Source organism: Acanthochromis polyacanthus, chromosome 11, assembly GCF_021347895.1.
Source record: "Acanthochromis polyacanthus isolate Apoly-LR-REF ecotype Palm Island chromosome 11, KAUST_Apoly_ChrSc, whole genome shotgun sequence".
Classification (NCBI taxonomy): Eukaryota; Metazoa; Chordata; class Actinopteri; family Pomacentridae; genus Acanthochromis; species Acanthochromis polyacanthus.
The window spans coordinates 35,714,403-35,738,079 of record NC_067123.1 but is presented as its reverse complement, the minus strand read 5'-3'; the positions used below and the strand labels follow the sequence as shown (position 1 = coordinate 35,738,079).

At 39.9% G+C, this 23,677-nt stretch overlaps 1 protein-coding gene across 10 annotated transcripts in view; it reads left to right on the top strand.

Annotated features, from left to right (window-relative positions):
* Nucleotides 1-23,328, top strand: part of ptk2aa (protein tyrosine kinase 2aa) — a 69,856-nt gene extending 46,528 nt beyond the window's left edge. For 5 of the 10 annotated variants that reach the window (XM_051956092.1, XM_051956088.1, XM_051956085.1 and 2 more), the window contains 20 exons: nt 1,562-1,618; nt 2,556-2,576; nt 5,196-5,293; nt 5,439-5,523; nt 5,612-5,712; nt 6,170-6,285; nt 6,859-6,959; nt 7,388-7,477; nt 7,670-7,874; nt 8,825-8,936; nt 9,066-9,140; nt 10,924-11,031; nt 12,037-12,141; nt 15,823-15,885; nt 16,642-16,681; nt 17,065-17,168; nt 19,695-19,850; nt 19,979-20,059; nt 20,464-20,549; nt 21,654-23,328. In XM_051956092.1, coding sequence (XP_051812052.1) covers nt 1,562-1,618; nt 2,556-2,576; nt 5,196-5,293; nt 5,439-5,523; nt 5,612-5,712; nt 6,170-6,285; nt 6,859-6,959; nt 7,388-7,477; nt 7,670-7,874; nt 8,825-8,936; nt 9,066-9,140; nt 10,924-11,031; nt 12,037-12,141; nt 15,823-15,885; nt 16,642-16,681; nt 17,065-17,168; nt 19,695-19,850; nt 19,979-20,059; nt 20,464-20,549; nt 21,654-21,780 — 1,931 coding nt within the window. In that variant the 3' untranslated portion in view covers nt 21,781-23,328. Of the gene's footprint in view, nt 1-508; nt 1,466-1,561; nt 1,619-2,555; nt 2,577-5,195; nt 5,294-5,438; nt 5,524-5,611; nt 5,713-6,169; nt 6,286-6,858; nt 6,960-7,387; nt 7,478-7,669; nt 7,875-8,824; nt 8,937-9,065; nt 9,141-10,923; nt 11,032-12,036; nt 12,142-15,822; nt 15,886-16,641; nt 16,682-17,064; nt 17,169-19,694; nt 19,851-19,978; nt 20,060-20,463; nt 20,550-21,653 lie in introns of those variants that run through there. The other 5 variants (XM_051956086.1, XM_051956091.1, XM_051956090.1 and 2 more) reach the window with 3 other exon arrangements.
* Nucleotides 23,329-23,677: the final 349 nt, after the last annotated feature.

Here is a 23,677-nt window from a genome sequence, read left to right as displayed (position 1 = left end):
TTAAATTAGAAGAAGCTGGGACTTGGCTGGAAATAGGAAAAGCACTGGAACTCTTTCTTTATTGCACATATGGAAGTGGTGACAAGTCCTGGCTGGATTAAAAAAAAACTTTATGTAAGGAATAAACAGGTTCTCTGTTGGTAAAATGTGTTTTTTCAGTTAAACTTGTAGTGATGAAAGACATCTTCTTGCAGAAATACTATGTTTTATGATCAGTTCATCTAATAAAGCACATTTTAGCCAAAGCAGCAGCAGACTGAGCAGAAATGTTGTTTTTATTCTAGCTCATATGAAGATATTTTTAGAGGCGCATTAAAGGCTTTCTTTCCTCTCATGTGAAACATAAGTCATGCATAGAGATGTTTTAATAAAACTCATGCCTGTTTGATTAAAGTTAAACTTTTCCAACGTCTTCTGAGATGGCCCAACAGCAGCAATAATAGAATACAAGAAACGGCTTCTTTAACTAAGAGATGGTCTAAACTGGTATAGATTTAGCAAGAAATTTTTTTGATCTTTGGACAGAGGTTGCTTCACCTGTTTTTCCTTGTTTCCAGTGTATCTGTTAAGCTAGGGTAAGTGCCTCTCTCACATTAGTTTCAAATATACTTCGCCGATATGAGAAAGCCATCAATCTTCTCATCTAACTCTCCCAAAATGTCCCTCAGCAAACACTTTTCCATGCCATTTACCAACCATCCAGTGTATTATTTAGCTCGCCTTGTTGAAATAACCAAACAGCTTGCCAGTAGTTACCCTACATCTCAGGCTTTAAAGACATTTCTTGAGAAAATCAGCCGCGGGCTTTAAAAAGGGATTTCTGATAGATGTAGGGACACGTTCCCACAGAGCCTGATAAATCCCGAGCAGAGCTGTGAGGGTAGCGTTCAGGACAGCAGATGTTGGACTCTTGTTTCCAACAGCTGAGTCTGCACGCTGATTTTATTTTAAACACCACCATCTGGTTAGGATAGACTCAGTCCATCTTCCCTTCTCTTTTTTTTCCCCTGCTGGCTCTGTTCTCTGCCCCCCTTCTCTCTCTGCCTATCTGTCTGATTCTACACAGATTTGATCCTAAACGCTACCATCTGCTTACATGACGGCTAGACCCAATATTTCTCCCTCTTCCTCCCTGTGTGTCTCCCTCTGTATTTCTGTCTTCCTTCTTTTTCCGACTGTTTTTTCGTTCCTGTTCCATCTTTCGTTTCATTTCTCTTTTACCCCCCCCACTCCTCCTCCTCCACCACAGTAACTCCCTGCTATCCAGCTGCTCTCACACAGACAGATATTCACAACACATGCTCAGCTGACGCTCTTCGCCAAGTGTTTGTGTGCGAGAGAGAGAGAGAGAGAGCGGGAGAGGGAAAAGGAGAGCGAGGAGCTACATGGGTGTTGCTTTGCGCAGGAGTTGTTGAAACTCTGAGCTAGCTTTTTTGAGTTTTGAGTGTGTACCAGGGAACACACGGTAAACCAGTCCTGTGCATGTGTTTGTGTTTGTGTGTAATATCCTATTGTGTTTCAAGTATGTTTACGCTGCTTCTGTGTGTGTCTAATGTTACAGAGACTGATGACTATGCAGAGATAGTTGATGAAGAGGACACATACACCATGCCCTCCAGTAAGTCCCTTAATCCGTTTTCTCTTTTGCCTATCAGCTGAAGTATTTTGTACTTAAAAAAATCCACCTCTGACACGAGACAGCTGTAGAGTTTCACTGTTATTCTTTCGTGAAAACGCTTACATTCCCAAACAAACGCTCATTCCGTTCTGCTACCAAATAATCTGAGTGCGGTGTGACTCATTTCCAAGAAGCACACAGTTGCATTAAACCGCTTTTGGTTAAGAAGCGGCTATCATATTCAGGCCAGTTTCTTCGTCTTCTATAAACATAGAGCCGCTGGCCGGACTCTGCAGCTCCTTCTGTGTATGTGTGGTTCCTGGAGATACGTTACATCTGTCAGATTCATTCATATGTTTGTCAAAACCCTGAACGTTCTGGTACATTTGGCTGTAGTTCTTGAAGTGATGGTGGCTTTAGCCTGTGTTCCAGTACTTAAAATGTGGATGTTTTGGCCAGTACAAAGTACTTATGTATTTGATTGTGTGGCCAGCTTTGAAAATGGACCGTGTCCTCCTTTCCTCCCACAGTCTTTTTCTGTCTTGCTGCGTTGGTCTGGCCTTTATTTCTTTGTCTCTTTCACTTTGCTTTTTTCGAACTTCCTCTAATCAGAGTTTCTGCAGACTTCTGACATATTTTCCTACTCTGTGCCCGAGTTTGTATGTGTGTTCATGTCATACTGTCTGCTGTATGTATAAAATGAACCTGTAAAAAATGCAAAGCAAGCCGATTCTTTTAACCATTCTGCAGCATCAGCCCAACATAGTTTGCTTCTTTATTAACTAAACATCAGATTAAGAGTGAAATGGGTCAATTACTGTTAACTGTATAAGTGTATGTGTGCGCTTTCTGAGCTATTTTCAATCCTAAAGCAGCTGTCTGGCTCTCCCCCTTTCTTCATCTCTCTTTCTTCCTCTTTTTCCCATCGCCAACACAGTGAGCTATGGAGTAGTCGAAGGTAAAACTCCCTGTCTCTCTCATTCTGTCCCATTTGAATGCCTTGACTTTTTGTTTTTCTTTGCCAGGCAGGAAATATAGAAATGTAGAAGCAGATGCATCTCCCAATAAAATGAGAGATTGTTACTTAATAATCAGATATTTCCATGAGGTGTTAGAAGAGTTGGGAATCATCTTAGGACCTTTAAGCATTAGTACCTGGCAAAGAAAAACACAGACTCAAGGTGTCTTCCATTGAGTTGACTTGTGATTGTTGGTGTTGTAGACTGCAGTTCACTCAGGTGAATTCAGGTGTTGGAACTGACAGGGAGAGCCAATCCATAAACAAAGCAAGATGCTTCTCCATTTAGAAGTTAACAACTATTTGGGAACATTAGGTCGCCGCTGAAATCTCGAGCTAAACAACGTCACAGCTTTTGTTTTGTTTATTGGCTTGGTTCTCGTTTCACCATTGTTTTGTTCGGATATCTTTATTTCTTGTTTTCTTTTTTTTAATTTATGGTCATGGTTGTTTCAGATCTCTGTGGGTTCTTTTGTTTGAAGCAATTATTAGTTTCTTGAGAATGGATTGTTGTATGGATTAATTGCAGTAAATCTTTTGAAATGGAATGTGTTTTGGTTACTCTTGAGCTGGTTGGATACGCTGTTGGTATCTGTAGAAATGTCTGCTGAGCAGAGCTTTGTTTAGCACACTAGATAATTAAACTTTTCTAGGAAGTTCCTGATGGTCATCTTCCTGCACAAACCTCCTGAACTCACTTTTTATTCCGTTTTTTTGCTGCAGTCGGTTGGTAGCTGACGTTAATGCACCTCTGCAGAAATGCTTTCTGACCTTTTCAACAAGGCGGAAATGTTGATAACGCATAAATGTCAAAAGTTAAGAATGTCAAAGCATGTGGTTGTCAGTTGGAAAACCAGGCAGTTTCTTTGAAGTTCTTTTGAGTATACAGTACCCACTGAGGAGAAAAAGCTCAGTCCAAGCACAGACTGCGTTACATACAGCTTCAGTGCATCTGTTCACATCAGGTCTTTGGTCAGACCCACAACCAGGTCCAGGTGTTCTTTTTTTAATAAATGGGGTCCTGATGTTTACATGCTCCGAGCACTCCAGAGGCCTGTACTACATAGCAAGTTGAACATTCATAGGATATCTTTTCATTTTGTGGCTTCACTAAGTCTATTAACTGCAGTCACACAAAGCTAGTTGTCAACTTATTAAATCAACCCAGGGTTTCTGAACCTCACTGTGAGCATGTTCACATGAAAGATAACTAATCACAAACATGGACATGTGTAGAGCCACATATTTCTGACAAGAGGAGCAAACTGTCTTCCTAAACCAATATGAGGAATTCAAAAATATAATACAGGCAAAAGGCAACACAGCTGTAGCAGCTAAAGCCCAGAAGGAAAGCTGGTAAAAATATATCAGCAAGTCGATCTGACTATAATTACAATCATGTATCCCATTACATTAATCTCCTGTTTAGTTGCAGCTTATTCTTGTGCTGTGTAAGACAGTTTTAGGCTTATTCTTACTGCTGGTATCCTGGTGGTGCTTGGGAGCAAGTAAAGAACAAATGTTAAAACATATTTCAAAACAGTACGTAATTGTATTATGCACTTTTCTAGTACAAGATTTCACTGCTTTAGTCAGTCTCCGTTAAGGCCTGTCGAACAATTTTAAATTATTTGCAGCCAGCAGGAAGAAAAACAAAGCACAGAAGAGCCTAAATCTAATATCTGTGCTCCACTGATAAAGCTTAAGGGTAAGGCGGTCTTTAAAAACTCAAACCTTCCCCTCTCACTGAGCTCCAAAAGATCTTCCAGGAATGATGACGGCATTTTCCAAGAAGAGAAAGAAAAGAAAAAGCGCTTTTAAACGTGTTGATGTGTCATCTCAATCAAAAACTTCTCCGGAGCAGCAGAAGCAAAAGTTACTATGGTGATGAACCCTGATAAGAAGAGAACCACCGGCGTAGATGTGAAAACCTGAAATCACCTCGCTAACCCCAAATCCTGCCTTGTAGTACATGCCTTTGGTGTTTATCTCATTTTATTCAGAAAAACTTGTGTCTGTGTTTCCCTGCTGTCTCCTTTTCACTATGTCAGTACAAGAAGCAACAGAAATGATAATGGGACTCTGGTTTGCATGTTTTTGAAGCTTACATTTGCCTGTTAAGTGGTTTTACTGTATGTTGGTGCGTTTGGATATGTGTGTTACAGAGTGCATGTTAAGTACATGTCGGTTTCTGTCGAGGTGTTGGGGAGGAGACATGACACTGAATTTGCAAACCCTGGACAAAATGTATTTGCGTATGCTGTTCATGGTTTATTTTATCTGGTTTTCAGTGGATGGGGTTTACCTAAAAGGACTCAGAAAGTTGGAAATCCTTTGAAAGCACCGTAAAAGTGTATCAACAGTCTTGTGAACTTTTCCATGATACAATAACTTGACACTGTCCAAATATTTTTGTCCTGCTAAGCCCCATCCATGCGGTCAAAGGGAAGCATGTCAAATGTGATAGGGTCTTTCCGGTGTATGGAAAACATTAGGTAAGTGTATATATCTTACTCTTTCCACTTGTTTTCTCTTTTCTTCTCTCGTCCTCCCTCACAGCGCGGGACTATGAGATCCAGAGAGACAGGATAGAGTTAGGTCGCTGCATCGGAGAGGGTCAGTTTGGCGATGTACACCAAGGAGTCTACAACAGTCCAGTATGTAGAGAAAACACACATATGCAAAGGCACACTTTCTTAATGAATTTGTAGACATATTTTTACCAAAAGGTTGCAAAAATGTTATTTTGTAATGCCAATATCAACGACATTCATGCGAACTTGGGTTCTGTGTGTCGTCCAGGATAAACCATCTCTACCTGTCGCCATTAAGACCTGTAAGAACTGTACGTCAGACAGCGTCAGAGAAAAGTTCCTGCAAGAAGCATGTAAGACCTCATTGTGTGTGTGTGTCAACTTTTCTGCTTCACACAGTTGAGCAGGTCAGTGTGTTAAAGGGTTTGTGTTTCCTTGCAGTAACGATGCGTCAGTTTGACCACCCTCACATCGTTAAGCTGATTGGAGTGATCACAGAGAACCCGGTGTGGATCATCATGGAGCTGTGCACTCTTGGAGAGGTACAACTTAAGCCTGAACTGTTGCACGGTCACTTTAACGGACACAAACAGCTGTTCTGTAAGACATGTGAAGTGGTTTAGGGAAGATTATTTCCACAATATTCATCCAAGATCATCAAAGAGCACTTAGTACAAAATAATTACACAATGTCTGTGATAGTTAAACTTTATTGCTATAAAAACATTTTAAAATATTGAATTATTACACAATATACATTACTTGGTGTAAAATCATTGTCTAATCTTGTGTGAATGACTGTGGGCGGTATGTCTGAATGATGTCGGTTTCATTAGGAACATCAATGGAAAAATTACCTTTTTTTAAGTGACTGAATGATGCAACTTTAACACCTTGATAAAGCCAGCATTATCCCGTATCCTCTCACTGGAATGTTAGAATCACAGTATATGCACCATGTACAAGTGTACCTCTGTTAATACCTCTCTCTGCTTGTAGCTACGCTCGTTCCTTCAGGTGAGGAAGTACAGTCTCGACTTGGCCACGCTCATCCTGTTCGCCTACCAGCTCAGCACAGCGCTGGCCTATTTGGAGAGCAAACGCTTCGTACACAGGTAAACAGTCACTCAGATCGCCTGACTGTAGAACAACCATAGGATCAGATTATTTTTTTGCAGTTACTGGATTTAGATTATTGTTACTATTATGATCTCAGATGGTGCTGAAGTTTTCTGAATGAAAATACATTTCTAACTAACTAGGACAGGTTGAGGACTTTTGTTCTCTAAGGTGATTTTAAAATGCCTAAAGATGATGATGTTTTGTTGCTTTTTATGAGAAAACGCTCTAAAATTACTTCCCCATTCACTTCCTCACCATTGTAGACAGTCAGCAGGTTACTGGATAGTGAGTGAGAAATTGCAGACACTTATGAACCATCACTGTTTGGCGTCATCGCTGACAGATGCGGTGTTGTATGAACATTTTAGGGCGATACATGCTCCATAGATGTAACTTTTGCAGTTCAGATTCTCAAATATGATCGCAGAAAGGGACAAATATACATCTTATAGCAAATACAGAATGGTCTGACACAACCATGAGGTTTCACAGGACACTTCTCATGTCCTTTGACAGATATTTTTAAAAAATGTAAATTTACCATATGCCACATTTTTGTTTTGTAGGGACATAGCAGCACGCAATGTGTTGGTGTCGTCAGTCGACTGTGTGATGCTCGGAGACTTTGGTCTGTCTCGATACATGGAGGACAGCTCTTACTACAAAGGTAATGAAACGTCTGCACACACACAGTTCATAGCTTTGTTAGAACACAGAACTTTCATTCAGTCTTATTTTACATGTATCTGAAGCTGTTTTCAGTGTCTTAATCATCGATGTAGAAACGTTTGTTTTCCTGTTTTTAGTAGAATATAATCTAGTGTGTAGTGCTGACCTGAGATCGGTGTATTCCTCGTTGCAGCAGCTTCATTCATAACAGTGTTTTCTAGCTGCTAATACTTTACCACCATCTACTGGTAACATCAGGTTACATCAGTCACCTAATCAACCCGTTCAGCATGTTATCGAATAAATGTTACCAGCAACCCAATAAATGAATTTCACATTTAATGTAGGTTTGAAAATTGTTACATACCTCATATGTAGTCTTGACTCTGCAGATAATTTTAGTGCATCCATGTTTGTGTGTCTCAGCCTCTAAAGGTAAACTTCCCATTAAATGGATGGCTCCTGAATCTATCAACTTCAGGAGATTCACTTCTGCCAGTGACGTCTGGATGTTTGGTGAGTTATCTAGATGTTTCTGTTATTTTAAATATGTTGTTTTACTGTTACCAAAACTGCTAATTTGGTTTATTCTCTCTCTATTTTTATGTACTATATAAGGCTGTTGCTGGGTTTTGTAGGTGACATTTTTGTTCGTCGTCCTTTGCATTAACAGCACTGCCTGTCTGTGTCTTCCCCCTTCCTCTGCAGGTGTGTGCATGTGGGAGATCTTGATGTACGGCATCAAGCCCTTCCAGGGGGTGAAGAACAACGACGTGATCGGCAGGATAGAGAACGGCGAGCGGCTGGCGATGCCTCCCCAGTGTCCGCCGACCCTCTACAGTCTGATGACCAAATGTTGGTCATACGATCCCAGCAAGAGGCCGAGATTCACTGAGCTCAAAACACAACTCAGGTAAAAAAAAAAAAAGAAGTGTCAGTACATGCAATAAATATCAATCACTAATAAAAACCTGTCAGGCTGATACTATAGTAAGGCTATACTCATGAGTTCAGTGCAGACTGAATGAAGCAGATTCTGGTATTTGTAAAGCCACATTTTACATTATAGGTTCTTCTGTCTTTAAAGTTGCCATGTGTAATATTTTTACAGGCAGCATATCAAGTAAATATTCATTTTCACTTATTTTTTTGTAGTAATTATTGGTTATTACAAATGGTAGTGATAAACAAGCTGCAAACAACCTTGGATTAAAGTAGCTCATTGTAGAGTAATGATAAGGAGCATTTTTTTTATTTTAAATTGTTTTTAGGTTAGTAGATAAGCAGACAGGAAAGTATGGTGAGTAGACCTGCAGCAAAGGGTCCGTTAGTTGGAACTGAAGCCATGACCGCTGCGTCGCCCACTCAGCCAGCTGAGCTATCTAGGAGCACTTTTTAATGCATTGCTTTAAAACAAGAGTTTACATATCTTGAGAGTTTTTAAGATGACACATCATGGGACACATTTCAATTAGTCTTTTTCCTGATTTAAGCCATTCTGTGTCACATAGGAGATATTTCTGAGTTCGCTCTCCCTCCAGCTATGGTTGTACCGTTTCCATCGAGGGGCAGAACTTTATTTTAACTTTCATTTGGTCGAGCCTCAGACGTGATACTTTGATATTACTATAAATGGAGTTACGTTCTGTCTTAATTCTTCCCAGTGGTGTTTTCAATTTCGTTCCTTCCTTTCCTAAAGATTAATGAATACTTGTTATCACGTGTCTTTTTCCGTGCTGAAATACACATTGGAAGAGATTTTCCTGTTAACATTTGACTTGTAGTCCATCTGTCAGGAATGAAAACATTCACCACCTGTCAAATTCATTTTCATCTGCGTATGTTTGCTTATGATTTCTGTAGCACCATACTGGAGGAGGAGAAGCTTCAACAAGAGGAGAGGCTTCGAATGGAGATGAGGAGACAAGTCACTGTTTCCTGGGACTCTGGAGGTTCTGATGAAGCACCGCCCAAAGTAAGAATAAACAATTGTTAATGACTGAGCCTCCCTTTTTTTCTCTCACTGTTTCACTGTTTTCTGTATTTCACTGCAAGTGTTCAGCATGACTGATTAACACAGCCCTCTCTTATCCTTTTTTTGCAGCCCAGTAGACCAGGTTACCCCAGTCCTCGCTCCAGTGAAGGCTTCTTCTCCAGCCCCCAGCACAACCACTTCCCGGTAGACTACGCACACTCACACAGAAGGCAGAGGTTATAGAGAGGAATGCTGGCTGAGCTTTTAGAGCCAAACATAGTGTAATCTATTCACAAATCCTTAATAATAAGGAAAGCACAACTTTTACTCATTTAGAATATATACAGAAAAATAGAAGCTATGTAGGTAACCTTATGTTCTGCAAGAATCATTCTTTTTCTGACTTACTGTTGTATTTTGGGTTTAAATTGAAAGAACCATAAACTGTAAAATTCACAGTTGAATTCATTGTAGTGTTATTTTGAGTAGTTAATCATTTGGAGAGGAAAGGAAGCCACAAAATTCAGTATATTTTATGTCCTGGTCTGTAAAAACATCGATAGAAAATGTTTTAGTTTTAAAGATATGGAGAGTTGCAAAAAAAGATCTTGTTCTATACATTTCCTGTACATTCCTACACAGTTTCTTAGTCTTCTTGCCTTATACGATTTTGTGCTGCCTGCAACAACAAAAACCTTCTTGTTGCCAAAACAAATCTTTGTAGAGGCACAAGGACAATCAGCATCAAAGAAAATCCAGTGAAGGAAGTTAAAATCTGGAAAATCTGGAGAAGAATGTTCATTTAAGCGCAATTTTTAAAAACAAACCCATAAATTGTACATACTGGAAAAATCTCCTGTCAGGTTCTATAAATCATTCGTCCGATAGTCCCAGGTTAAACTCTAACTACCAAGTTAAGAAACTCGGCGTTGAGTCTGGATGAACTCAGACGGTCGGGCTGACGCTGAGCGTGTGCTGCATGTGTCAAAGTCAGAAAGAGAAATGTGAAGGCAGTGAAAATGAGAGCGACTTTGAGTGCAGTTACTCCTCTGCTCATAAACCGGGCAGACAGCAGGCATTTCCTGTAGTGCTAAAAGCCACTCGCTCATGCACACACACTCACACAGACGCACAAATCATAGCCGCTCTTTAACTCTTTTGGCAATGAGCTGCTCTCTCTCCTCCTTATAAAGAGCGTATAATTCTAGCTGCTGTTTAAATCCCACTTCATATCGTAATTCATCTATATATTCTGGCATGTTTGGCATGCCCGAATGACTTCTAAAGTGCACTGAAGAGGCTTTTTATTATCAGTGTTATGCTTATTTAGATTAGCAGTGTTTGGTAGGCTCTGTCTTTGTGTATATTTGAGATGTATGTTTACTGCAAACTCTAGAGTACTTTATTGCAAACATTTTTCTTCATTAGGACATTTATTCGTTTAAAAACAGCCCCAGTTGACAGATACGTCTCATGATTTTGGGACTTCTGGAAAATCAGCCGCTTTTTAGTAATACAGAAAATGAAAGTGAAGGATTGGACATATTCTCTAAGCAGATATCAAGTTAGTTCACTTGCCTTCTAATAATGATGTTCATTTTTCAATTAAAACATGCTAAATATGTTAGCTATTGTGCAGCATGTGTGCTTAAAAATACAAGACAAACATGCTCTGCTGCTTGATAAACAACACATTAGTTATTCAAAAGTGCTCTTTTTTTATTGATTTCTGTCTCACACGTTTCATTTAGCATTTTCCAGTGTATCGTTTATTGCTTTCTATTGACTTTTTAGCCCTGTTTTGTCAGCTGATGACAGCTGATAAGATCTAAAAATCTTCCAATAGACCCAACTGTTTTTGTGCCAAGAACACAAAGTGTGCAGTAGAGTGGAGACTTTACACAATGTCTTCCTTCTTACATCAGTAATAATTTCTGTTGTTCTGTCTGTCTGTTCTCTGTCTCTCAATCTGTCCATCCACCTCCAGCCTTCAGCCCATGGTGGTGTAGGAGGTGTAGGAGGCAGCTACCCTCCTACTGATTCCTGGAATCCACACAGGCCTGAACACACTGCGCTGTGGAGCCCAAACATGGAGGTACACACAGACACATTTGACATATGTCATATTTTCCCATAATACTGCGCAGTAATGCAGTGAAAACACACAACTGAAGCAAATGTTTAGTACCTGAATGCAGCAATTTTAAATTCAGTTGGCAGGTAAACCTAAAACATGACATATCATATTTTATGTATGTTTTTGTAGTTTGTTTTAATTAAACTTAGCAGGTTACCTCCCAGTAGCGAGGGGCTTACCCTCCAGCCTTATGGTACAGTTGTATTTTTTAAGCAGACCACAGGGTGCTCCGTTCAGGGGAATCAGGTAACAGCAGTCAGGAAACATTTTTACTAGCTTATGTATGTCAGATGATGCTCTGTCATCGTTGTACAGTTTGAGCAGTCCATTTTCATTATGTCAAGATGACTGAGGTGAAAATTCCTCTCTTACATTTGACAACTTTTTACATTTTTTTTATTTAGCCTTTATTTGACCAGGTCGGTCCCATTGAGATACAAGGACCTCTTTTTCAAAGGAAGTCTGGCCGAGACAGCAGCCAGAGAAACACTAAATTTACAACACCAACTCACTCAACAAAAAAACAAAACCACTGCTAGATTAAAGCACAGGATTAAGAATTTACATTAAAACAACAACAAGTGTGCAAAGTCTTTCATGCGGTTTTTAAAAGTTCCAATAGTGATGAGCTCCTTCAGATTCAGTGTGTTTTGCAGTGAGTTCCAGGCAGCAGGTGTACTCCCAAATTCAGAATGAATCTTTGGCACGTTTAATGTCGTAAACAGTAATTGCTGTGGGTTTTAGAGTCACAGAAATAATGTGGGATAGATCTAGGATTGCTTTGTAAATAAAAGTGTACCAGTGCATAAGACGCCGTGTCGTCAAAGAGAGCCATTCAACTCGAGCATTTAAGGTGCAGTGGTGAGTGAGAGCGAGCTCTATAACCTGTGATGAACCTGAAGGCACCGTGATGCACAGAATCCAGAGAGACAGTTCATATTTACATGTCTGTGTTTTCTACAGGAGGGTGGATGTGTTGGCCAGGTTCAGATGGAGGAGAGGCTGATGATGCAGCAGCAGCAGATGGAGGACGACCAGCGGTGGTTGGAGCAGGAGGAGAGCTTCATGGTAATTTAAATACACACACACAAACACAGAATTATGTATCGATACGCTACTTCATTTTACAGTTTGTCTGTTACGAGCACAACTTCTCCTCTAGTGTCAGCCCTTAAAGATATTTTTTCTGCCCGGTTATTCTGATCATGGGTCATCATATCACTTTGCACTTGCTACTTCCATTGTAAAGATGTATGTAACAAAAATAACATATCCCAGTTTTGTGCAGAGACGTGTTAGCTGTCTGTATGTGAGCACATGTTGGGTTGAGTTCTGCACATGTGCATTGTAGAGAATGTGGTAGCAAATGAAAGAAGATGTGTTTATACAATTGTCTTTCAAGGAGATTCAAAAAGTGGTTTCTTATCCAAAACTGTGGTCAGAATGCTATAGTCATCAAGGTTTTCTGCCATTACGGCTGAAACTGTGGTGTAAAACATGCAAAAGCATAAAAGGAAGCTGTTAAAATCATCTAAAAAGTTCATCACGGATACGGCGCTTCATGTTTGGTAAAACTTGTCTGAGCTCCAGAGTATCTTTTTCAGATCTTTGAACCGGTTCAGCTGTGCGTGCCTGATTTACCTCATAAGACACGGAAACATCCCCAAAAGGAGCCAAAACACTGCTTTTGCAAAACAAGTCTGTTTTTCCTCTCTCCTCAAGTCAGAGTCTTTCTTCTGTTAACTTGATGGGCTGTTTTCATTTTTTCAGCCAAATCCAGAGAGCTTAAAGACAGAAAGAGAGCAAGAAAAACACACGAGTGATGAGTGCTGGGGAGTGATGTCCCCTCTCGTTATCTATCACCCTTCTTACAGATACTTCTGGTCAGCTTGCAGCATTTGAAGTGCACATTTATTGCTTCACAGAACAGGAAATCTCTCAGGGGAGATCTGGCAGACTGAATTGCTGATATCTTATTTGGCAGAGCGCACATTTTTTTTTTTTCCAAGCCTTTGTTTTTCTTTTGATGCACCAGTTGCTTTCTGCACCCACCTGCAGAAACTTAATAAGATCCAGCAGTTTTATGACGCTGACCTCGGTCCTCTGTAGAAATGGTGAACTGAAGTAACTTCCCCTCAGCAGCTAATAAAATATTGCATTATTTGAGGGCTTTATTTAGCCCATTACTTCCACACATCAATGCAGGACTACTGCCCATCGAGTCAAGTCAGTTCATACAAACTGGAAACTCAGGGGGATGATCTCAAAAACTGATCTTCATCTACTCTCATATTGCCACAATTCCAGCAGCTAAAAATGGAGCCATAGAGTAAACCAAATATCGCTCACCATTATTAATGGCACTCAGATAATTAAATGACAAAAATACAATGAGAACGGATTATTTTTGAAAGCAGTTTGGTTATGTATCTATAGATTATATCCCGCTCCAAAGAACTGTGTCTATTTCAGTATATTCAGTGCACAAACAGTATTGCAAAGGGCATTTGTTGGCTAATTACATGAGTAGAAACTGTTCTAACATACATGGCCTATAGCCTCAGAAGAGTCTGGATTTAAAATCATCCCTCTTCTCCTTTTTCCTGCCAGGAACCCTTTACAGGTGGAACCTGTATTTCAAACAACATAAACTTTTTAACAACAGAACCTTTTTAATAAGATTAAAGATACAAGTTTACTAATTTATTAGTAGTGTTTATACACTGTAAATGGGAAACAAACCAAGTGGTTCGGACCGGTTCACACAGCACTGTTCTAGCATGTCCTGCTTGTGTACAGGACCTGGGAAAGGAAGGAGGATGGAGATGGGGGAAGATGTAGTGAGAGCCCGAGGGATGATAAATTTAGCACGTTAATGATCTAAATATGCAAACTAGTTAATATCAACGATCCTCCTCCAGAATCACAGACTCCACTTCTTTATATAAAACCCTCAAATGGATAACGACATTGAAACAGTTCCATAAATACACACGTTTCCATCAAAACCAAAATACTGAATTTCTCAAGTTATTTAGACACAAGTGTAAAGTTCAGAGTTCCTATTAATCACACCGATCAGGACAATTGTGTTGCTTTTTAGTGAGCTTTTATCAATCTGTTAATATTTTGAATTATTGGTCTGTATGCCATCTGCTACTGGAGATATTTACAGTTGCACTGAATAAAATGTATTTCAGATCACATGTATCTTTGCAAAACAACAATTCTTTAGAAAACCAAAGGATTTGTTTAAAAGGATCAACAGTGGGCTAAATGTTGGTTAAATCCTTGTTCTCAAAATACAAGCAATTGATGATGTGAGAACTTAAGAGTTGCTCTTAAAACTACTCTTACACCTGGTTGTAAATGTGCTCACTCTTATGTTTGCTTTTAATAAATCCTTAGAAGTGTCACAAGTTCAGGCTTTGCTCTAAAGTCTTATCGAACCTCACTGGTAAACAGCATTTAATGTGCACGAGAATCAAGATAAAAGCTTCTGGTGGATATGTTGAAAGAGACAAGTGGTATTTTCAGCCTCGAGACTAGTGAAGGATGGATTAAGCAAAATGGAGCTTAAGTAATAGAGAACGTGTGCTGGAATATTATATGGCAGAAGTAATGAAAGAGTGAATTCCTGCTGGTGAAATAGGCAAGTAAACTTTGTGATTAATGAACGTAGGATCAACGGGGGGAAAGAGGAAAGCGAAGAGAGACGAGAAAAGTAAGAGCAGAGGACAGAGGGAGGGAGAAAGGAAGTGGGATTGGCAAGAGCGACGGAGAGGGAGGAACAAGCGAGGAGTCACCCATCAGAGAGAGGGAGAAAGCGGGGGAGATGCAGAGGGATGGAAAGAGTGGGAGGGAGGAACAGACTGAAGAGGAGAAACTGAGAGAAGAGTGAGGCGGTTGGATCTTTTCTCTCCAGGATTTTGTCTCTGTGGCTCAGAGGAGCTTTTCCTGCTCTGGAAAAACTTTCTCTCTCTTTCTGTCTGTCTTTTCCTCCCACTCCGATCTCCTCTGACTCACTTTTTCTCTCTTTGTCTGTGCATTTCTTTGCACCATCTACAAACTCTTTCTTCCATCAGTTTCTGTCTTTAAGCTTTTCCCATCTTCTGTCTTTCTTTCTACTACACCTTCAGTTCCTATCTCTGCCCTTCTTTCGATGGCCTCCACTCTCTGCGTTCCTCCTCCCGTCTTCTTTAGCAGCTATTCTCCCAGGATGCATCTCTTCAAGGCGTGCTTCACCAAAACGGTACTGAAACAGAGAGAGAGAGAGAGAGAGGGAGGCAGCAGGAGTTTTACTGGGTTTATCAGGGCAGAGATGGAGAAAGTGTTGTAGCATTCCTGTTGGTGTCCAGCGAAGGTATCTGTGACTGTATCTGTGAAATGTTCTTCTTTTTTTGAGAAGAAGCAGTGTAGATGGAAACATTGAAACCTACTGCAGGAGATAGTTAAAGGAATTTGGTCACATTTGTCTTTGAGATGTTGGAAAGGAAACTGTTTTGCTGCTTCTATAACCTGCAGGCGGCTGGTTAACTGCCACTTTTTTTATATCTCGTGTCGCATTCTAAATACCCTGTGTTTTTACAAAGGAGGCGTGTAATCAAAGTCAGTTTTTTTACTTTTATTTTATTGCTAAACTGTCTGGGGAAAAAATCATTTTTTTTCTGTAGAAAAATCTCCAAGTGCATGCTTAGTTTTGGGTTTTATATCTGATTTTTTCCATTAAATTTGTGTCTCCCCCTGCAGAAGACAGAGTCCAGAAACAGCAGAGGAAGCATCGACAGAGAGGACGGCACACTACAAGCACCGGTCAGTCGCTCTCTATTCATCTGTCTATATATGTATGTGTGCGTATATGTGGATGTGAACATTGTGTTGGTATGTACATTAAAAGTAGTTTCACTCGTGGTTTTGTTGAGCTGCGAGAAAGTTAGACTGACTTTGCAGTCGTACACGGATATTGATGGATGGAGGAATGCTCAGGTCAAACAGAGGTTAAGTATAGTTAGAAAAATGCTGGCAGGGCTGAGACAGAAAGTAAAGGAGAGGTAGCAGAGATTATAGCAAAGTGGAGCGAGACTGAAAAAAACTGGGGACCCAGAGGGAGGCAGAGGGAATGCATTCAATCCGGCTGACAGACAAACACAGAGAGAGGAAATGCAGACACTGGGAGAAGAAGAGAAAGTATTTCTGTCTGTGTGCCATGAAGGGCACTGCCTACATACCAACCACTTGACCACAGAGGACTCATGGGAACTTTAAACCCAGACGCACTGCACATTTACTGTAAATGAGGGTTATAATGTCCTGAAGCTCAGGCAAAATCTCAGCTTTCGCATGATCATATTTCAACAGCAGTAATTTCTAGCAGAAGAGTGGCATCGCTGGTGAGAATTCTCAATCTGCTAAAGCTACTGTGAACATGTAGTCTTCCATTTATCTTTTCAAAAAAGCATTACGTTTACTTTTTGGTATAGGTCCGTTCTTCTAATGAAAAACTTTGGGTATTTCATCATACAGAACTACTGAAATAAATCATCTGTATGTGTGTTTGTCTCTGCTCAGGGTGGAAGCCAACACATCTACCAACCTGTAGGGAAACCAGGTGAGAGAATGAGCATACTGGCACATTTCACTGGAAAAACACTGAGTAATAAGTAAAAGTGCTGCTGCCAACATATTATTGAATAATTACTTTTAAGAGTAATTTATTGAGGTGAACTTTTTTGTTTACATTAGCATGTAAGCGGTTTTAGCAGGTGAAGATGGAGCTACTTCAAACTACACTGTAGTGTAGTTTCATCCAATGTTTCGTACACTTATATCATATGCAGTCATATTAACTTGTAACAAGCTGCAAAACTGTACTCTATTTTACTCTGAAATTCATTAGATGGAACTTAAATCCACTTACTTGTGTACTCTGTGCTGCTGCATGTCTGTTAGCATGCATCCTACATGGATAAAACAATGATTCCTTCTTTCCAGAACATGTGGCTCCTCCTAAGAAACCTCCACGCCCCGGTGCTCCCGGTCACCTCGCCAACCTGGCCAACCTCTGCCCTGTAGACAGCTACAACGAGGGGGTCAAGGTGCACATGAACACACGCACTCATACACAAAGTCACAAAAAAGAAAACGGAAATTTAGAATTGATGGGATGCAGGTGATTAGTTCTTTTACTGCACTGATGTTGTTGAGGAAATATCACTCTTAGTCCTTCGAAGTTTGCTGTAGTGGGGGGTTTATTAGTATTCACCAACACAGAGCATGAGTCTGTGAAGGTAAGCCACCCAGAACATTTGGAGAGTACACAATTTATAGGGATGGTTAGAGGGTAGGGAGGGAGTGAATAGTGGTTAATTAGCATATGATTGCTAATCAATAACAGAGGGTGGTTAAATAAAGAGATCTGACAAACATTTGCAAATAACAAAGGTGGGACAACAAAAGGTAAGCGGAGGATCTAACAGACAGTAACAAATAAAAGAATTGTGGATAACCGTGGGAAATGGAATGAAGAGGTGACACCAGAAAGTATCTGTAGCAAAAGCTGTGCTATTTTCTCCATCAACGTGCACACTTGGTTTGGACATTCCCACTCTGGCAAATAGTTGTTGATTTGACTGTTGGGCCTCTTTTTTTCCTGATGGGTTGCATGTGGTGCTGTGTCATGCTTTGCCTGTGGTTGGCTTTGCCCTAATTTACTGTCCCTCTTCTCTCCCCCTTCACTCCTCCTCCCCCTCTGTCACTAACATCCATCCATCACCCCTTTAACGCCCTTCTTCTTACTCCGTATCTCCCTGTTCTGACCTGTTGCTGTGACATCTCCATCAATCCGTCCGTCCAACCCTTTCTCACTCTCCCTTCAACCTCTTCCCTCTCAAACCCCCTCACCTCCCAACCACAACTCCCTCTCCTCCCCTCATCCTCCCCATAGCCGTGGAGGGTAAGCTGATCCGTGTGTGTCTGTTATCATCGTAGAAGTATTTAGTAATTAGTTTCCATCACTTTCATGTGCAGAGAAGCTATCGTTCTGAATTTTTGTCATTTTTTTCTTCACCAGAGATACAACAGGAGAAAACGAGAGGTTGATAAAAGTGCTTTTTTTTTCTTTTGCATTAGTCCACCAGAAAGTTCTGGGTACCACTAGTTACATGCTTTGTAACTTCTGGCTGTATTTTGCTTAACAATATTTGTGTAATTGACCATGTTTTCTGGTGAAGAAAAATACTGTAGAGTTGTCAGATTCATAGATGTCCCAGCAAGGATCAGTAGAACTGTAGTGAACTTATCAGTGTGTCTGATCATACGTTTTAGATAAAAGGTAATCAAATCATTAACTGGTGCAGAAGAAACATCCAGCCAAAGTTTTTTCAGAGTAAAAGCAATAACATTACAGAAAATCACTTTTTTGCTTTGTCGGAGTCTTATTTTTATAATACTTGAGGTATTTTTTTTAAAATCTAAATGAAACTGAATACTGATGTTTTTCCTCGATACTGTTTCTTACCTTCAAATCATTTAATTGTTTCTTCACATTAATTGCTGCACCGCACCAAAAATGAAATCACTAGCTTTAAAACCTGCTTGAAGTGATTTTTGACCTGTAGGAGCAGGGATACAAAAACAAACTCTAAAGCTCAGAATTTGTGTTTTTTTAATGTGTAAAATTGACTTTCTTAACCCTTGTGTTATTCTGTGGGTCAAACTGACCCGCTTTAAAGTTTGAAAATGTGGAAATATATATATATTTTCACAGTGAAACTTCTGATGTGAACATTTTCAACATTTTTGGGAAATCTTTGAACATTTTTGGTGTTAAAAAAAAAGGAATGTTAAAAATGTTTCTTTAAGAACATTCACATAAAAATCAACCAAAATCCAGCGAATTTCGCTGGATTTTGGTTGATTTTTATGTGAATGTTCTTAAAGAAAATATTAGACGCTTTACTGATACATATGTAATCACTTCAGATATTTTTAGGATTTTTTTGGAAGATTTTTACTCGTTTTTTGGAAAATATTTACAAGAATTTTCTGGCAAGATTTGGGGGATGTTTTTAAATAAAACTTTAAAGGGAAACTTTTCAGGAATTTTCATCCTGAAGGTTTTGCAAATTTTCAGAAATTTGGGGAATGTTTTTGCTGAATTTTTGGATTTTTTTTCAGTCAAGGAAACAATATTTTTTGGTGCCTGTAAATGAGGACAACAGGAGGGTTCGGCAATCAGCAGATCTTAAGAGCTTCCAAACTGTGTTAAAAATCACTTAAAGCAGGCTGATGTTTGCAGCTGAACAGCCAGTCGATACTAACCACACATTCCTCACTCGCTGTAGAAAATATCTAGTATGTAGCTCCCAATGCATGTTAATAGAAATAGTTGAAAGCCCGGTTGCCCTTCCTGTGCCTGTAGTTTTTGTGTTTGCAAATGCTGCCACCTAGTGTTGGGTCTGTGAAACTGGAGTCACAGAAAGAGCTGTGGGCAGTTTGAGTGATGAATGATTGCATGAAGCTTCTTTAAATGAAGCATTTTAAGTTCTACAAACATGATTAATAAGAAAATAATTAGAAAAACCTTTTAATCTCGTTCGTCTTTATCCGATCTGTTCGTACAGTTGCAGCCTCAGGAGATCAGCCCGCCACCCACCGCCAACTTGGATCGCTCTAACGACAAAGTGTACGAGAACGTGACGGGATTGGTTAAAGCTGTGATCGAGATGTCCAATAGGATTCAGCCTGCCGCACCAGAGGAGTACGTCCCCATGGTCAAGGTAGGATTCACATTTTGAAATGACAAGATCGTCTTTCGCGGGCTTAATTGAGATGTCATTGAGATTAGAACAGGTTTGAAAGTACAAATTCATTTATGTTTAACGTGCATGTGTGTTTATTTTGCTAGGAGGTGGGTTTGGCTCTGAGGACTCTACTAGCAACGGTGGACGAGACGATTCCTGTGCTGCCAGCCAGCACACACAGAGAGGTAAACAAACACACACGCAGTCAAAAATGTATACAAGTTCAAATAACAAAACTGCTTCCATGAACGCTGTAGTTGAAGGTGCCTCGGAGGTAAATAACTTCAAACAATCCGAATAGGGAGTCCCACTTAAAAAATTCTGAAAAATATACAAAATCTAGCTACTCGATCGAGTGACATAAAAGTGCTCAGTGTTCAATCATTCAACAATATAGTTGCAAGGACAAATAAAAAGATGAGATAAAATAAATAAGATCAAGATAAATAAAACAACAATTGAATGAATGAAGTGGGGAAAAAAACTGCTGATATTATTTTATATATTCTGGGGATTTCCAAGTTTTATCTTCTGGAAATGATTGTCAGTCACGTGACATTTTGTTGACATTTCGTTCATCTCCTCACAGATTGAAATGGCCCAGAAGCTGCTGAATTCAGATCTGGCAGAGCTAATAGCGAAGATGAAGCTGGCGCAGCAGTACGTCATGACGAGGTGGGTGTTCTGAGGAGACAGACTCAGAGACACTCTGGAGACTCAGATGGTTTATGTTGAGAATAAGGTTTACTGATAACAGGAGAAGCGATACAACGAGCAACACAGTGATGTGAGCACCGGCAGCTTTAATTCTGAGGATTCTCTCCAACCTTGGGTATATATTGAGTTGGGAGGATATTTAGATTACAGGAGAATATGGAGACGACTTGTCTACTCTGTGACATCAGACTGAACAATACCTAATCTTAACCAAGTCACGTTTTTGCTACAGCAGTTGTCTCTCTCTCATGTATCTTCTTCTGCAGCATCTGCCTTTCTCAGGATCATATTAGGGACAGAGAGGACCTGAATGTGTGACCCAAATAGGAACAGGGGTCAAAGGTGATGACATAGGATAATTTGAGGCGATCCATAGGTTCTACAACTTGATTTAAGGTGACTGTAGTTGACAGATGCGACCTTTTGGGATGTCTTCAGCTAACACCTGTGAGGAAACACAGCGGTCCCTCGTCTATCGCTGGGTTTACGTTCCGGATCCCTCTGCGATAGATGAAAATTTGCCAAGTAGCAACCGTATTTGTTTTATTATTTATATATATTTTAAAGCTTTATGCACCCTCCCCACACACCGCACAACAGCGCATAGCAACACTGTTCAGCGATCAGAAGTCTGTGAGAAATGGACAAGATGCTGAACGCTGCAACACACAGGAGACAGAGGAGACTGATGCTACCGTCACTGAGCCAATCAGCACTCAGCGCTGTACACTAAGCATTTTATTTCAATTAGATATTCTTTTAACATGTTTTATTAGGTTATACATTAATTTTTTAGGCTTGAAAATGTTTATTTTACCGCAAAAATAATTAAAATAAGGTAGCGATCACAGAGCCGGTCACTTTGACTGAACTGTTGTGCTGCAATGCACCATGGGAGTTTGGGGTGTCGGGGGTTTAAATGTCGTTATTGTAATTTATGATAGTGGTACAGCGCTAGTAGTGTTTGTGTTTTATTCAGCCTAGTCAGTGCTTTGCTGTTAAATTAGTTTTTCTTCCATCTATGGTCACAGTAACAGTTTTTTTTTTTTTCGTTCTGGACAGTTTACAAAAGGACTACAAGAAACAGATGCTAATGGCAGCTCACGCCCTCGCAGTCGACGCCAAGAACCTGCTGGACGTCATCGACCAGTCGCGGCTCAAGATGATCAACCAGACACGCCCGCATTAGCCCGGGAGCCCGTCTAGCCCGGAGGTTTCTGCACATTCGAAAGCAGGAAAAGGAGAAATCAAGATCACGGAATGTGCTTATTATGGGCTAATTCATAAGAGATTGATGGACGGACATCGTGATGAAAACCGTGAACTGATGGACAGCAGACATGACTGACTGAAACAATCAACCATCTTATCCTCCCTCCAACATCCAACACTTCTTTTCTCTCTGGAAGCAGTCATGTTTTGGTCAATCTTGTGTTGTTTTGTACTTAATTTGCATTATTGGCTTTAGTATCCAGAGAAACTCTCTCTCTCTCTCAACACACATCCTCAAAAATCAGCTGTTTTTAATCTCTGAAGAATCAAATAAAGGTTTTGGAGGCTCACTTGAAGGACTTTGCAGGTATTCTGGTGGATGGACGCACCGATATTTGCCACAGAAACACACGACTGACACTCTCCAATATGCAAGATTAACAACTGGAACTGAAGAGCCAGCATGAGGGGGATAATGAAGAGGATTTCATAATGTTGTTGTTTAAACATGCTTTTATATCATTAATTATTATTATTATTACTATTTTCAGCCTTGCAGTATGTCTCTGTTAGATTTTCAGTCTTCCTCTTGTATGAGCAAAAGTTATCGATTTACAGAACAGAAGCTCATTAATGTCATAATTTCATCTCTTTCTCTCCTTTCTACAGACCTCTTTATCTCAGGCACCGAGAGATGGCATAAAAGCTGAATTTTGAAGAACAAACTAAATGTCTTTTTATGGAAAAAAAAATGTTTTAAAAAAAAAACTGCCACAGGCCACTTTTTAAGTTAACTTGCATAGTAAATATACAAAGAAGCTCTATTTTTAACACATTTCTGAGGCATGAATTGTTAGTGAATAGGGGAGAGGGATGGACAAAGGGGGAGAGTGGAGGAGACAAAGAGCTGATAAGTGGAGGGAGGGTGGTTTTTAATTAACAGCGGAGGTGCTAATTGTATTGTACAGGAGGTCTCCCTGTGCCAGATGAGTTGTTTTTGACTGAAAAGAAACATTTCAATCAAAATGATCAAGTTTAAGGGTCATTTTTGTACATTTTCTTGATAAAATCATGATGGTTGCTGCTTGCTGTGTACATTAACGCAATATGTATTGTTGCATTGTGAGTTATTGTCGTCATTCAATAATATCCAGTGTAAGCTTTCAGATGCACCCTCTATATCAAATTTCCTTCAGTTTTATCAATCCAGGAATTGAAGTTTAATTTCAAACCGAACACTAATTGGAGCTAAGGCTTTGTTGATGACGTTTAAGATTAAAAAAGTGATCCTGATTTCCTCCCCCATCTTTCTACCTCCCTCCACTGGAGTTATTTATACCTTTTTATTTCTTCTCTTGTCCTGGTCTGCCTCTGTTTTCTTATCCTTCCCTTCAGCTCCGGCTTCCTCTCCTCCCTCTCAGATTCACTCGCTGTTCCCTCTCCCCTGAGGTGAGCGGTATTCTCAGGAAGGAGACACATGTACAGTTGCTAAACCAAGCAAATAAAACACTGTTATTAAGAAGCATTACAAGCTGTTGTCTGTTATTTGTTTTCTCTTTAACCTTTCAATAACTTAGACATGTACTACTGTAGACAACAACAGACATGGATAACCACTACACCATGGAAACCTGTGTGTAAGACCCCTGTACAATGGACCTTAAGATGAAAACAGTAGGTTCGACATGGAGCATGAAATTGCATAGAAATTACGCATTTGCACTTGAAGCGTTGAGGATGTAAACAGAGGTTGACCGTACATTCTCTCCATATACTACAGCATTTTTTTTTTTTTACATCCATTTAAATCTAATTTGAATTTGCCTTCTTAAATTACCTGCTATTGTGGTCAAAATCCCACACTAAAGGAGATT